The sequence below is a fragment of the Neovison vison genome, chromosome 1, assembly GCF_020171115.1.
Source record: "Neovison vison isolate M4711 chromosome 1, ASM_NN_V1, whole genome shotgun sequence".
Lineage (NCBI taxonomy): Eukaryota > Metazoa > Chordata > Mammalia > Carnivora > Mustelidae > Neogale > Neogale vison.
In genome coordinates, this window is record NC_058091.1 from 146751479 (window position 1) to 146768162 (window position 16684).

Genomic DNA, 16684 nt, shown 5'->3' on the forward strand with positions numbered 1-16684 from the left:
GCCATCGACAGACACGCACAGTAGGTAGTGGGGAAAGCACGAGCGTCGACAGACCGGAGCAGTGATGGCCAATTTGCAGCCACCAGGAGAGTTTGCAAAAACGCAGATTGCTGAGTCCCACCCCCATTTCTGAGACCCAAGAATATGCATTTCTAACAAGTTCCCTGAAGTAGAGCAGAGCAAAGAGGCAGGCTATTAAGAGAAGAAGGTAGCAGTGGATAGGAGGCAGATCCTGGGTGGAATTTTATACCAATTCAAGGAGAGAGGGTTCTATTTTAAAAGCTACTGGGGTTGGGGGGGGGCGACTGGGTGGCTCAGTGGGTTAAAGCCTCTGCCTTCACCTCAGGTGATGATCCCAGGGCCCTGGGATCAAGCCCCATGGTAGGCTCTCTGCTCAGCAGGGAGCCTGCTTCCCCCACCCCACCCCTGCCTGCCTTTCTGCCGACTTGTGATCTCTGTCTGTCAAATAAATAAAATCTTAAAAGGCACTGGGGGCTGGAATGCGGAGAGGTGGGCTAAAGATGTTAGTTTGTTCCAATGTGCCATGAAAGAAGATGGCTCTTTTTGACCATGACAAAGAAAACAAACAAAAATCCTGCTGAGAAATGATGAGCCTTGAACAAAGCCATCCCTGAGAGGGAGAGAGGAGAAGAACGCGAAGGAAGAGGTTTTTGCTGTACAGTCTGTAAACTGGACAATGGCATGGCTCTGGAAGACGTGGGGAAGAAAAGTCAAGCGTGGGAGGGAGGCTTGGATGGTACCACATGACGGGCGAACAAAGAAGGAAGAAAGGTTTCAAAGATGGCCCAGCGACCCCCACAGTAAACGTGGAGTAGGCTTCTTCAGATGGAAAATCCTTGAGCGCATCTAAACATGGAAAAAGGTAACCATAACCATAGAAAGAAAAGGATGGAGATGGGGCAGAACAAGAGAACAGTTTCCAGCTCAGGCAGAGACAGTGGGCTCACAGGCACATGGATGACTCAGCTTTGAAGGGGGGTAGCCCTGTCGTTTTTTGGGGTTGCCAGAAAGGAGAGGGAAGGGGTGTGGAGTGAGACACATCTATAAACAAAGATGGTAAAAGGCGATCCCATCCGTAGCCTCAGTTTCTTAGTAAGAAAAGAAGGAAAGTGGGGCACCTGGATGGTTCTGTCGGTAGAGTCCAACTCAATGTTGGCTCTAGATCTCAGGGTCCTGGGATCGAGCCCCATGTCCGATCCGTGGGCTCTGTGCTCGGCAGGGAGGCAGCTTAAATCCTCTTCCTCTCCCTCTGACCTCCCTTCTATTCTGTCTCTAAGTAAATAAGTAAATCTTACCAAAAAAAAAAGAAAAAAAGAAAGAAAGAAGAAAAGAAAAGGAGGGAAGGTACTAGCTGCTGAGGAAAAGTTGTGCTGACCCTCAGTTCCACACATTCTCGGAAGGACAAACAAGAAGCTGTGAGTGCTGGCACGCCGATGGGCCAAATGTTATTCCACTTAATTTTTAGGATAAGTTTTCATCTTTCCTATGTCATTCCTCCCCCAGGCATACAGGATGTCCACCGTGACCACAAGAATACAAGCTCAGGGGAGAAAAGCTTCAGAAAATACTGAGTCCTGTTTGTACGTTCAGAATTATTACTAACAAAACCCGATTCAAACGGGAGTTGATGACCATGGAGTTAGTGATTCTCCAGTACCTTTTGCAAAGCCTCTTCTGTTTTTTCAGGGTTTGTTTTCAGGGCTTGAGAAGCATCATACATAGGGATCGGCATGAATCTCAATGTATAGTTCCTAGAAAAAGGAGAAAGGGATGCTTATTTTAAAATAACACCCCACTACCTTCATTCAGCACTCTTTTTTAAATCCCGAGAGAGCTGCCAGTGTGTATTATAAAATATCAAACTCACAGCCTATCTCAGAGTCCTAGCTCACAAGCCCGCTTTCTCCGGGTTGTGTGTGTGTGCATCCATGGGAACCCACGGCACCCACGGCGGGCACCGCGGCAGCCCGTGCTGTCTTCTAACAGCAACACGATTGGAAGCATCTGGTTTTGTTCCTTTCAAATCCAGATTTTCAAACTGGGCCGAGAGAGAGTGGCTAGGAGGTTAAGTCCAGCATCTGCCGGCTACTTGGTTTTCGTCACCAATGGATCTGAACGTTCTCAGAGCCCCACAGGGGCCCCATGTGACGGGCAGCCCCCAGCCGAGAAAGGAAAACTAGGAGACAAAACCAAAACACCTGCATGCAAAGCAAGGACAGGAGTATCAGCAAAAAGTCTGTTCAGGCTCTGCGCCCCTTTCAACAGGGAGGCCCCCGAGCGGCCATGGTCTTTGGAAAAGCTGCCTGGCTCGGGCTGCCTGGCTCAGCGCCTTGCCCTCTGCAGGTCCTCGCAGGCCCCTCTTGCACACGGCCCACGCCCACAGACTCTCTGCTCACAGCGAAGCAACTTGTGGAAAACTGTGTGCCTGGATTATCTCCTGCTGCTCACCAGCTACTGAGACCCAGGAGGGCAGGGGGGAGTCATCTCTGTGTCAGGCAAACAGCACGGAACCCCAAATTTACACCCTGGCTTTGGACCCCACCCCTCACACCTGCTCCCAGACCACACACTCGCCCCGGAGATGACTGCTCTCTCCTGCCCCAAACCCATCTGCCCTTTGCGACCGCATGGCACTCAGGAACAAAGACCTTTGGAGCCACGTGGGAACAAGTGGGATCCCCTCATGCACTGGGATCCCACAGTCGGCCGCCCTGTCAACACTAAGCAACACTCAACGGTGTGATTCTTGTGGATACTGAGGACTTCTACTAGAAGAGTCAATGAACAACTCGCTCCCAAAACAAGGTACTAATCATGAAGAACGAATAAAAAGAAAAAAAAGAAGCAGCCATCTTAATCATAGCGGTCATCTGTATTAGTGCTACCTAACGGGGAAAAAATGTCTTTCAGTCCAACATAAGGGTAGTTGAATGCAGGATAACGTGCAAAGAAAAAGGCTGCCATTTCCATGACTTCCATTTTTTTACCTTGGCCTTGTTTTAGCAGAACTGTTTTTGTTTGGTTTCAGAGGGGCCAGCCAACTGAAACGAGGAGACAGTGCATCTGTTTTTGAGCCTGGAGCATTTTCCTTGGCCTCATCCAACGGTAATCACGCGGCAGACCAGCATACTTTATTTAAACCAGATGGGGTTCTGGGGCCACTGGCATCATGGAGCGGCGCGTAGCTAACAGACTAAGCCGGGGAGTGCTACCATCAATCCAGAAATGCTGAGTACCGGGTGCGCAGGTTCTTGGCATCCCACAAAGACCAGTGTGGGCTGAGGCAGTCCACAGCAGAGGCAACTGTGCTGTTCGCACCTAAATGTAGCTATTTGTAAACAACTGTTTCCATTCAAAGGTTTCCTGGTGCAGTGGGAGTAATTATAGGCGCAAGGCTCCAGGCAGAGGCGGAGCAAGCTGCCTTATCCATATTTAGTGACCATCTGTGGGGGCAGCCGCTGTGACATCCTGGCTACATCAGAACCCTGGGATTTAGGACTGGAGCACTCTTAGGGATAATTAACTCTGGCATTCTCCCTCTATAAAAGAAGAATTAATCAGAAAGGAGCCATGCTTTGCTCAAGAGGATAGGCGTGGTGGTGACAGAGCTGGGGACTGAATGGAAGGCCTGTATTTCCAGGCCTAGGGTTTTATCCAAGACACACAGCCAGGCAGGAGTGCTCCACCTGGGAGGCCTCACACATGAAGGGGAGTCTGGGAAAAAACGCCAATAGTGAGCATTCCCTGACCCCTTCCCTAGGGGACCAGCTTCTGTGCTACTGGTTCCTTATTTCCCACCCACATTCTGTAACCTCTCATTTCCAATGCTGCAAACCTGCTTTGATCACTCCTGCCTTCAGAATACAATATGAGGACGGAAGAGCTCAGAAAGAACCCGATTTCTAGAATTTCTTCCAGCCATCTTCGTATTATTGCCTCGTTTTGCTGACTGGCAAAGTCAGTCTGACAATAAACAATAATTGTAGGCTTAAGTTACCACGGTAATAAAGAAAGCCTTTGACAGTAATGAGACGAACTTGAGCCTGCTATCCCTCCATTTTGGTATTTTTTTTGGGAGCTCAGCTTTCTTTGCTCCACTGTATTCAAAGTTGTCATAATGGGCAAAAAAGACACAACTGATGGAAAGAGAATGCAAAACCACGAGGAAAAGCCAGGTGAACACTGGGTGGGCCTCTCCACCATGGTCTCATTTAATCCTCACGACTGTGGGGAATCCCTGCCCTCGTGGCCCAATGAAGAAACGGACCCCAGAACAAAGTCTGTGTCTTCTGGGTCTCATGACTGGGTAGCATTGGCTGACTCAGACCTAGATCTTCTGGATCCAAATTCCTTGCTACCTCCATCACCCCACAGGTAATACAGACCCCACTGGTTCTTTTGTATTGTTCCGGAAAGAAGTTGCAATTAAAACTTACTTTTCCATGGCAACAGCTATATCTTGAAAGCCTTGTGCAGTGATGTTGTTCTTGTCCCATATGACAGTCCTGTTGGGAAACCACATCACATAAATGATCAGACACTTAGGGATGGAGAAAATGATTCCCCCCAGTGAAGATGAAACTCTTACAGATGACATCATCTAGATAGTTTAGCACGAGAGGCAAGGAATGACATCAACTTAGTTTTAAACGCGCCAAGGATGAGCACTTCCGCCGAAATTACATTCTTAACCCATTCACTGCTCACACAGTGTGAGAAAACCATACTTCAAAGCAGCAGTACCCTCGTTAACTTGCCATGATGTTACCCAGTGCTTGGTAGCCAGAAAACTCTAAAACCTGATTTTCTCTGATACTCTCTCAACATATTCTCCCAATAGCATTCTAGTACTCGCGTCGGAAGTGAGAGCTGTTTATAAAAGATTCGGAAGCACCCCTTGTCCAACACAAGAATTTGGGGTCCTGAGACTTTTGTCCGTTCTAAGTAACTAGAAGGAATCCGGTCATATGGTCTTCTGTTTGCACCACTGCCCTGACATTCTACGACCAGCCACCCCAGAAAGCTCTCACTCTGCTGGTAAACCTCTGGTTTCTACAAATAAGATGCTGTTTCCTTTCTCAACAAAGAATCTATTTTGGAAGAAAAGTACTATTTCACTTTCAGAAGGTGAACACATCAGAGGTATTTTGGTGTTTGTGAGTTCACCTGCTACATGAAGCAGCTTTTATTTGTCTGATCCAAGAATCACACTTCTAACTGCTTTCCGTTCCTGATCTCATGGACTTCCCTTACATACACTCGTACCTTCAAGAAATGGTTGCAGTTTTTGGCCTTGGTATAGATGGAAGGTTCAGGAGGGTAAGGGAAGCATCAGGAAAGAGCCCCTTAAGAGCAAATATGAGTTAAATATTTGTTCACCGAACTGCTGGACTCGGGAGTGGCTGGAGCTCTTCGAAGGACAGACAGGAAAGTGGTCCTTAATAAAAGTGATTACCACGTAGCCAGCCCTTAAGAAAAGCCACAGTTGGGAAATGCCAGGAGTGGTCGAAAATCACCACCCAGAATAGCTAGCCCCCAGGATGAACCTGCCTTTAACCAGGGATCCTCGGGTTTTAAGTCTTTATACTGGCAGCAGTGGGGGAGGGGAGGTAAGACAGGCCCACAGCCAAGGATGGGCGTGCTGGACCAGTGGTCTTTCATCCCAGCTGCGGACACTGTGAAACGGGACCCTGCCCCAGTCGCAGGTGGGTTTTCTGCCACAGTGGAAACCTTTAAGACAACAGCTCGTGAAAATCACAAGGTCTAACTTTGGGCCCCGGCCCTCCAGCCTGCAATCCCAAGTGTTTTGACAAAAGACTTGAAATGGTTGCCTCTGCTTCCCAGCTGGCTTTCCCCACTGGGCACAGCCAGCCCTCCAATGCCGGGGGCGTGGAGGGGGACTGGGGCTGGGGCTGGAATCTTTTCCAGAACTTTCTAAGGCCCTGCTGGAGGCGAGCGTCCTTGTGTCAGGGCTGAGGGCCTGACCCACATACCTGAGCTTGGTGTTGATCTGAAGTGCTTTGGCTAACATCTTCGCGCCCATGTCCCCCATGCCGTTCCCGCTGATGTCCACTTTGGTCAGGGAGGTGTTGCTTCCCAGGGCATTGATGAGGATGGTGACCTCGGTCTTGAGTTTTGAGTCGGCCAGGGACAAGGACTGCAGGGGCTGAGGAGGGAACGAGAGGCAGCAAGCGATGACATGATCTGACGGAAGAGGCTCCTCTCCCTGTGACCCGTTTCATGGAGAATCACTGGGGTAGGGAGCCGTACCCCCTGCACGCACTGCACCCCTCAACCCAGCACTTTGCTTTGAAACTCCGGCTCAAAGACACTGATGGACAGGACCCGAAGGTTCTGGATAAACACAGACTCCTTGTGTTTCAGTGCTGACCCCAGGCCACCTCTGTCCACCTCTCTCCTAATGGAAGCGTGGAAGGACACCTGGAGTGGCAGATGTCAGCTCTCTGGAAATGGGAGGACCGGAAGAAATAAGTAAGGAGAGCCATAGAAATTCCTGAGCTTCTGTACGGCTATGCTATCCCTTTTTATCCATTCTATTTTTACGCCAGGTGAAATGACATCTTAAAATATTAGCGGAGGACAAATGCAAAATAAAAGCCAGCCAAGATCAGTAATAGCTGACATTTACTGAACACGTACCGTCCTTAACCACTGGTCCAGCTTTTCACACGTACTTACTCAGAGAATCATCCAACACTTATGTGCTATTATACTCGGTATTGTTATCCTTCTCCCAAATGAGACACAGAAAGGCTAAGTGACTCCAGCGAAGCCACAGAGTTAGAAAGTAGCTGAACGGAATGAATTTTGTACTCTGGGCCCCTTGTAGCTTATCCTTGACCCTTTTGATGACCCTCCTCCAATTTATCTTAGAAGAACCAATCAGAAGACACATAATTTTTAAGAAAAGACAAAAAGTCAAACGATGTGGCCCAGCGGCAGGTTCTGTCTGCCCCTGAGGAACTTGTTTAGGCCTCTGGCCCACCCCCCTGGCACCTGAATTTGCAATTCCTGAGTTCAGCCAGAACGGAATTAAGGAAGTGAGTATGGAGAATTCTAGAACCCAAACCAACATGGCCCCGACTGTCCGAACTCAGTCTTCCCTGGGGGATCTGGACGTCTTCCGGGTTGCTTCAGGTGGTCTCGAGGGGCCCAGCCATCCTACACAGTTTTAGACGCTATCCCTTTTTACCCATTCTATTGTTGATAGAATAGAAGGACACCCAGGTGTCCTTCCACGCTTCCCTTAGGAGAGGTGGACAGAGCTGGCCTCGGGTAAGCAATGAAACACAAGGTGTCTGTGTTTATCCAGAACCTTCGTACTTACTCCATATGCACGCTGACATTACAGTGAAGGGGACACCAAAAACAGCGGCTTGGGCCGTCCATGCTCCACCACAGCCCCTGGGTTCAGGGCTTTTGAGATGTGCCTGGAGATGCTGCCTGGCGTCTGTCTGTACCCACACTCGACCACCAGATACTGGTGGTTCAGGATGCATCAGCAACAGGGTTGGGGGAGGCCAGATGGGGACGCTAGTGGCTTCAAGACTCCGTCACCCATGGAGTCTTGCATTTGACTACAGTTCTACCAAGTGACCACGCTTCCCGTCCTCCCTGTCCAAATCTGGCCATGTTTTCTAAACTTCATACAGCTACGGTAAAAATCACAAGGGAACATATCAACGTGACTCAAATTTCTGAAATGAGATGACACTGAGAACCGGACAGCCCGCTGATGCTTAAACATAAGCAGCTTCAGCGAGCCTGCGTTGATGCAAAGGTCCCACCTTCCAGGAAACAGAAAAAAAAAAAAATGAACTACAATGCTTCAGCCTCGGGAACCTTCAGGTTTCAAATGAAAACAAATGCGGTGTTCCTTTAATAAAAAGCTCGACTCCCAACTCTCGTCATTTCAGTAATCTCTATTCAACTACTACAAAAATGATATATTACAGCTCCTTCCTCATTCTGGAAAGCTGCCAAGTCTCCAAGCGAGTAAGCGCTGATTCCAGTACTATATTCCAACTCCAATACACCCCAGTTAACGCTTAAAAATAATAGGCAGAGCCATTAACGCGAGCGGAACAGCCTGAACTGCACGCATATTTATAAGGTCTCCCCTTCCTGACTTCCTGCACTTCCGTGGAAGCATACTGTTTGAAATCTTACTATTTCTTTTCACAGCTGAACATGCTTAATCTGAGACTCTGTCTCCTTGCTACAGGCATTCCCAGGAGAAAGACGTTCACTTCCACTGGTTACAACAACGGGTTTGCCTGTAATACTCCAAAACAAGATTCCCTGTCATCTCGGCCCCTCCGCGTTACTGTCCCAGGGCTCGAGGCGCAGTGGCCTGACAAGCACGGTCTGTAGTTGAAAGTGACACGGGGGCCCCGGCATCTAGATTGTTCTAACCAAATAGAATGTGCAGCACGTGGCGAAGACAGTATTCCGCGAGCCGTCAAAGAACAGATTCTGTACACACAAGGTTGGGGCGTACAAAGCAAGCGATGATTTTATATATGTAAAAATCTTCAAAAAATAAAAAGAGAGCCCAATTGTGTCAGTCACAGGTGGAATTTTGAGAGTCACAAGCCTCAGCTCCTAATCATTCTGAATTGTTTTGCACATTACTAATTCAGAAGTAGGAAAAAATAGAAGGTAATTGCTTTTTGAAAAAACCACCTACTTTTTAGTGACATGAACACAAAGAGCTTTCTTTCCACTGTATATGATTAGTGCCACACTTCTCCAACTTGTAACTTGACACAATTCATGTTGATGGAGGAAACTTTTCAGCCTGCAAATATGGTTTGAGGTGTGTTTTAACTATCAAGACTGTTTTTAAGTGAGGGACTTTGGAAATTACAGAAACAGAAGACCCTTGTGTAATAAGCAAAATGTGAAGTTTTAAAATCTATTTGTCATAAAACGTAAATTTCCCTGAAATGTGCACTAGGAGACAAGTATTTGTGGATGGACGGCAAATGTGATGCTGCAATATTAGCTTCCTCGAGCTTTAAAACTGGGCCAAGACTGGGAAATCAGAAACCCAAAGCGGGGTGGTAGAAAGTCCAATTAAATAGGCAAAACTGTATCAATTCTGATTTATGACCCAAATTTTAATAACCCAGTGAAAAAAGTGACAGAACAAGGACAGTGTTACCAAATGAGGACAAAGAGAAGGGCCCATATTCACTAAACAATAATGAGTTTCACTTCTAGCCCATAGGTTGGAGATTATATTCATACAATGAAGAGGCAGGACAACCGAATTTTCTCCCGCCCTCCAGGTTACAGCCACACAGAGAGGTGTGGGCAAGGACAGGCGAGGAGAAGTTCCAGTCTCCACCTCTCCTGGCCCCTTAGCTTGCTCAGAAAAGGTAGCTTCCAGTCCTAATAGAGTTTGCTACTACCCTATATGGAACTCAAAAGGAAGAATGACACTTTTAATTTAAAAATGTGTCATATCTCACATGATTCACAGAGGAAGTCACTCTTATGACCTACAATACAACTGCCACAAAACATTAATTATGTGAGTCTTTGTCGGAGAACACACGTTGATTTGGGTTTGAGGAACCGTAAAAGCTGGCTGGTAGCCAAACAAGACTCCAGTAAGAACAGACAAACTCTTCAGAGCATCATTAAAATGTAAGGCACAAAATATACGATACACCAGGTTTAGGTTAAAGGAATTAATAATGGAGTGCTTCTTGCTCTGTCCACAAAATCTCTTTTTCCTGGGGTGCCTGGGTGGCACAGTCAGTTAAGCATCTGACTCTCGGTTTTGGCTCAGGTCATGATCTCAGGGGTCATGAGATCCAGCCCCGACTCCAGCTTCTCGTTGAGCACAGAGTCTGCTTGAAATTCTCTCTCCCTCCCCGCTCCTGCTCCTGCTCTCGCTCTCTCTAAAAAAAATCTTAAAAATATGTATCCTTTTTTCTTTTTTTCTAATGCATTTTAAAGGGCAGCAAGAGAGGACAGGGTTTAAAATTAAATTTCTTTACCCTGAACCGTGTCTTGGCCAGGAGCAACAAAAGGGAATATGAGTAGAAGGAGGACACTAGAGCTCTAGAAGAAATTCAAGACAGGTGGCCAGCCTTCTTAGTCTTTTATAATTCTGCAGAATTGCCAGACGGAATTCAAATTAGCAAGATGATGTTTCCCAGCATGATATAAGGTCAGAAAGTCAACTAGATTGAAAAAATACTCATGCCTGCAGAATAGTGCATCAGCTGAAGTTAGGAAGTAGTAAGTCTTATTAAAAGATGGGCTTACAAGCCAATTTATACTTCTTTTAATCTTTTAGTTACAATCTTCCTTTAATTAGGAATGAGTTGAAACGAAGAGCAAGCAATTTTAAATATATTCTCTGACTGTACTAAAGCATAAATATTTATTTCATTAAAAAAAAAAAAAAACAAGAGAAATGGTGTCTACAGATAAAATTACCTGAAAGCATAGCAACATTAACTGGAATTAATACTCACCGATTCCTCGTCTTGAATCATCTGTACTAAGTTGTCCAACACAGGGGTCAGATTTCTAAAGAGATTTTAAAGATGTGGACAGTGAAATCAAATCAAAAGCTCTCATGAGGTTGCTTAGTTTCATCATTGTCATATTAAAAAAAAATTCAAAACTCTTACTTGGATTTCATATTATTAAAATTTTTGCCTAATGCCAGGTGCTGTATTGATCTGTTTTTACTGAGCCACACTATTAAGGTGGATAGGTCAGATTCTAAACCTGGAAAGAATCAGAGTAAGCAGATAATCAAAACACACATGTATAAATAAATTCTCAGCTGGTATACAATTAAGCAAAGGTGACATGAACTTGGGTGACTTTCTGTACCATCCAGAGGGCTCTGGGATACTAACCTTCCATTTTCAAAGGAACTTTTTTGCTCTCTTTTCAAGTCCTATTATTTCATAGGGATAAACTCATTCTCAGCTAAGACTTAACCTAAATCTCATATACAATCAGTGGCTAAGTCCAGTCAGCAAGGAACGGGGAAAGGATGGTTCTCATCTCTGCCCACAACTGTGTAAGAGAAGATGCCAACATCCCGTTTGCTGGTAGGGGACTCCAGTGGCCTTTGCCAACTAAATAGGCTCCCACTCATGCACTACTATAACTGGCAGAAATGAAACTACTGAAACAGTTTCTGAGTAAATAAATAAGGATTTTATTTTATTATCACCAAGAATGCAGAAGGTTAGACCAAGATCGTTATCAATATTCTGGTGACAATTTTTTTTTAACTGACTTGTTCTCTTGCACTTTTGGCTGTGGTATCAACTTATTAAGACTTTGGCACTGACGTATGCCATAAATAAATTCTGTTAAATGTAACAGCCCTATTAGTCAAGAAGCGAGGTAACATGCCCATTAAGGTGTTGTCTAGGTTGGGCTTTCTGTTTTCTCCTTACTAACTTGCTTCAAATACTATTTCTGTTTCTTTTCTGATTTCAGACTTACCGTTATCGGAGATATCTAAGCTGGTGATGTTGTGGATCTCGGCGATGCAGCCTTCTAAGACTTGTGCGCCTCCTGATCTCAGCTGGAGAAACACAAAGGACGTACGAGGTAAAGGGGTCACCTACTGGACGTGGAACCAAAAAACATGAAAAGCAGGAGATACAGTCTCTGACGTTGTGTCAAAGGCGTATTAACTCTGTGGTTACCATCAATGATAAAGAGCCAATCACTAGTCATTGCTACTGGTCCCCATAGCACTGCAATCAGGAAATGGCTAGAAAAAGAAATAGAAAGATGGGGACCATACTCCCCATCAGCATGGGCAACGCAGCCTCCATCAGCCCACAGACACTGTCTTCATTTCTGACTTTTGGAAACCTATAAATCCCTTTTATACATGAGAAACTGGTATGGATTTTGTTCAATTATTCCAGATTTCAGGGCAGAACTCCACCAAGTAACAGCAAAACCACCAAAGGAGACAACGAAGATGAAGTCTTGTTGACTGTCAGCCACTGCCTGAAGTCCCAGCCCGGCGTCCCACGGAGACGGGGCGCGGTCACACGGTTACAAAGCAAATGGCGAAAGGTGATTATGAAAGCACTTGGGCAAACTCATTGAGCCACAGAAGAAAAAGATGTTAGATCAATTTAAAATATTATTATGGTTGGCTTATAGCAAAACGAATTCTCATTTCATGACCTCATTTATTTTAAAGAGACCGGCAACCTATAAAACTCAATACTTTGTATCCTTTCCCATCAAACCAAAAGCTACCTACAGAGGTCAGAGTATCTTTTTGTTTTCCACTCAGCAATTAAGTGAGTTCCTCTTACATGTAAAGGATTTTAAAGGATGTAGATTTCTCCCAAAGGGACCTATGGCCCCTTTGCTTGGCAAACTTACTATTTAGCAAGGGAAAGAAGCTATCATTTATTGTGAACCTATTATGTACCAAGGTAATATGGTGGCTTCCTTATTGATAGAAGAAAATTTAAAATGTATCTAAATTTCTATACCAAGTGTAAAATGCAAAATGCTACTTCCTAGAACTTGTGCAAGTTTAGATGTAAGAATTTAAAGAATCCTTATTTCACTATTTTAGATGCAATGTTTTTATGGCGGTTGGAACCAAAAGGGGCCAATTTCCCTGGCTGCTGGGTGTCTGGAAGAGTTTTTGCACAGATCTTTGGGACTGCCCTTTATCCGGGAGTATTTTGGTTGGGCTGTTTAAATTCAGCCTTTCCCACTTTCTGTGGTGACTGCAGATTCCTCTGGGGGGCTGAACTCTAAAGGGGAGTGTCACACAGGGACAGACCTGGCCAGGAGGCTGGTCTACACACTTGAGGGAAACCTAGACCAATCAACACCCAGTTGAGGGGCTTTTACCCAGTACGCGGAGCAACAGCCAAGAGTCAGCCGGTCATTTTACTACCCGTGGTTGTCTTCCCAGGAACTCTCTTACCCACGGCCCCGAGCCAAGCTTTACCGCATCATCTCTAGACTGGCCCCAGCAGCTGCTACTCAAAGTGTGGTCCATGGACGGGACGCAGTCTGCAAAGTTTGCTACTGGTCTTAGCTACAATACATACAGAAACTGACTATAAATGCTAAAATTATAAATAATTTTAGGTCTGCTGCATCTATTAACAAAAAATGAGGGCTTATGTTTTTTATGTCTTTTGAAATCTTTTAAAATATATTTTTATTATATTTTTACGAAAGTATTGGTTTTTTATAAACTAGACATTTTTTTAAAAATGGTAACAACCAGGTTCTTCACTGCAAATCATTTTGAGCAGCAAGCCTTCAGAGCCCAGCTTGTTAATACTGGAAGAATTGAATGTATGTTCAGGTTATGTCAAAGGTAAAGCAAAAGATATTTCAAGCAAACACTTCAAAGGAACATAATTTGATATTCAGAGCATGAAAAGACGATGCTTTTGAGAAGATAAACATAAGTGCCTAAGTCTCCACAATCTGATTATTTGCTGGTAGTGATGTCTCTGGTGAGAAGTAAAATTTCTACCAGAAAAGTATCAACTTGTTATTATTATCAAGTATAGTAAAAATATTCCATTTACAAATATGGAAAGTACAGGTGACATTTCAAGGGCTTGATGCTGTTTATTTTATAAATACTCTTGACTGATAATATTTCTAGTACATACCCATAAAATGAACATTTTCCAATGGTTAAAAAAAAATCGAATATATCCACAGACCCTAATTTATTGATTCATAAAGTACTTACACAGTGGCCAAGCTAAGGAAAGCCCAAGGAGAAAAAAATAAAAACATGTTATCAGCAGTAAACAGAACAGAGATGCTGAAGCCTTTATCAATATATCAGGTAAAAAAGCAAGAGTCAGAAAGACACTTCCAACTAAAATCTGGTCCCAGAACCAAAATCAAAAATTTAACGGAGAAAAGAACAGATCCTTGGTTACCAAGAACATTCGATTGAATTCACAGGTTATTAGAGGCCTAAAACTCTCCCAAAGCTAAAGCTTCTGCAAAACAGTAAAAGCTTTTCCATTCCTGTAAGTGAAAATTCTTTTAAATGAATTTGCATAATTAGAGGCTGTGCCTGCATGTGTGCGTGTAAAACTGGTTTTTAAATTACCCTCATTTGGATCCTACACACTAGCATTATGGAAAAGAAAGCAAGATCAAAGACGAGTCAATGTGACTGAATCCCTGAGTACTTTTTGGAAAGTTAAAAATAAACGCACATTTCTTTCCACGGAGAAGGGTCCTCTCACCCAAGAAAGGTGGGCACATTTCAGATGTGACTCACAGTTCTAAGTGAATGGTTGCATCTAACCCTCAAATAGCCATTATGGGGACAAGAGAAGCAACGGAAAAAGCCTAGAGAGAACTTTTAATAATTCATTTTCCTTTGGGGCACCTGGGGGCTCTGTTGGTTGAGCATCTTGACTCTTGATTTCAGCTCAGGTCAGGATCTCAGGGTCCAGGGATTGAGCCCTGTGGCAGGCTCCCCACTCAGCAGGGAGTCTGCTTCTCACCTTCTCCCCCTCTCCTCTCCCTCTCTCTAAAATAAATAAATAAAAATCTTAAAAATAAGCATTCATTTTCCTTCTTCAAGATCACTTGCCATTTAGAACGATGTGGCAAACATTAGAGATTTCAATATAAACTACCTCCCCCTGAATTATTATTGTTTTTCTACAAGAGTCCCAATTTCAATTAAAAAAATATATATATTTTTTTATTCTGGGAAATTTTCTCACATAAAACTGTGAACAGCATAGGTTTCTCCAAAGGACAAAAAAAAAAAAAAGAAAATGATTTGACAAGATCAGTTTCAAACTGTCCTCTCGCTAGCAGGGTCCGATGCCAAAAGGCAATTCAGAACCTACGAAGATAGATACAAACCGTCATTTCCTAGGTGCAAACAGTTGTGTGTTTCATATTCTTCCAATATACTTCCTGCCATGACGGCAGTTTCCACTTTGCGACCCACGTGTGGGGCCCAACAGGAAACTGATCCATGGGGGGGAACCACAGTTCGACCCCCCGTCCCACACACGGCACACCTGTCTTCGCGCCTCAAAGCCGGCGGCCCACGATCCGGTCGGACGGCATTGCCTCAGAGGTTCCTGTTGGCTCGCTGCGACGTCCCACTCATTACACATTTTAGCATCTGGGGCTCCTCTTTCCACACATCATCAAAGCATCTTGCCATGAACAGTGGAATGATGTGCAGGGAAGTTTCTCCTTCAAAGAAGGAACTCTACACCCAGACCTACAGCTAATTCCCAGCTGTAATTAGCCTTTGCATCTCCTCCGAAGCCTCGGAGATTTTGCTCTCTCACTTGGAAGCAGACGCGTTGGAAGAAGGCAGTTGAAGCCCTGACCTGCTCTCCTGAAGTAGGTGTTTCTTTTACAAATGAAGAAGATCTCATTTTTCAAATGACGAAGATTTCGCAACACAGGCCAGAAGGACAGACCCACGACCTCCCTTCTGATAGACGGGTACGTGGGAGGATTCCTCCGAATGCCAATTTCACTGCGACCATATAGAACAGTTCCGAAATGCTGCTTTGGAACTAACCTTAGAGGCAATGGAACACATTTCTTTGAATGTCCACACGGATGCTGAATGAATCCTTGCCCTTTGAGAGCGAATTTGGATCAGCCACAGGCCATTCAGAGACAGGTTGGGCCCTACAGGGTGATGGGGTTTTGTGTCTGATTATCAGGCATGACTATAAATGGATGAGACTAATTTTTCTTGAAAGTTTTAAAATAGTTTTGAAGGCAAGTCCCAAAAATGTTTCAGAAAAGGCAGAATATTTACATGGCTTCTAAAGAAGAAATTTGCAGAAAGGCCATACTGCCCCATGCTGTGAATTCAGACATGCAAAATAAGGTTTCACTACAGTAATCCTCTTCCTTCCCAAATTATGGCTCACATGTGCCGGGCTCGGCAGAGTGCCAGATGCTGTCCCGTAAGCTGTTCAATCTTCATTCCACAGGTGAGAACCAAAGGCTGAAGGAAGGCAAGCCAAGTGGCTGAGTGAGGTTTCAAAGGGCGCCTTTCTGATTCCAAAGCACCCACCCTTTGTGATGACCCCTTCTGTCTCCTATGACTACTTGTACTCCTTTTCCTAGAGGGATGAGTCCTTGTTGGTACTGTCAAGACCAAGGGAAGGAAAATGAAGTGGTAACATAATTCATGGGGGACACCTTAAGAAAGGCAGATGTCTTCTTCTCTAAGTGGAGATGATAACTGAAAATGAAAGCTCAATTTCAATACTTATTAGCTTAGCCCTCACGGATCAAAAGACTGAAGTCTCAAATTTTGGATTCAGGTTTCCAAAGAACAATGACATTTGCGTTGGAGGAAAAACACCTGCCTGGTACTTTCGTTTTTAATAGCAGTAGGTATAAATGTCCGCTCTCATTCTCACTGATGAACGTGAAAAGCCCCCTTCAGGGAAATACAGAAATACTCTGAGACCCACAGGGACAGCTCATTGGGCGAGGTGAGCACGGACAGTGAAGGACGCAGCAATGCTAAAATCAAAAACCATTTGCTTAAGCAAAGCTTTCTAAGTTTCCTATGTAGACACTTTAAAAAAAAAAAAAAACTACCCAAGTGTAGTTGACACGCAGTGTTGTATTCATT

The 16684-nt window shown here is 44.7% G+C and overlaps 1 protein-coding gene across 7 annotated transcripts in view; it reads right to left on the bottom strand.

The window, feature by feature from the left end:
- CARMIL1 (capping protein regulator and myosin 1 linker 1) overlaps positions 1-16684 on the bottom strand; it is a 299080-nt gene that overhangs the window by 92249 nt on the left and 190147 nt on the right. For 5 of the 7 annotated variants that reach the window (XM_044260134.1, XM_044260128.1, XM_044260148.1 and 2 more), the window contains exons 18-24: positions 13784-13795; positions 11530-11611; positions 10695-10794; positions 10536-10590; positions 6015-6187; positions 4458-4526; positions 1679-1772 (exon numbers count right to left, since the gene is read on the bottom strand). In XM_044260134.1, coding sequence (XP_044116069.1) covers positions 1679-1772; positions 4458-4526; positions 6015-6187; positions 10536-10590; positions 10695-10794; positions 11530-11611; positions 13784-13795 — 585 coding nt within the window. The remainder of the gene's footprint in view (positions 1-1678; positions 1773-4457; positions 4527-6014; positions 6188-10535; positions 10591-10694; positions 10795-11529; positions 11612-13783; positions 13796-16684) is intronic. The other 2 variants (XM_044260141.1, XM_044260155.1) reach the window with 1 other exon arrangement.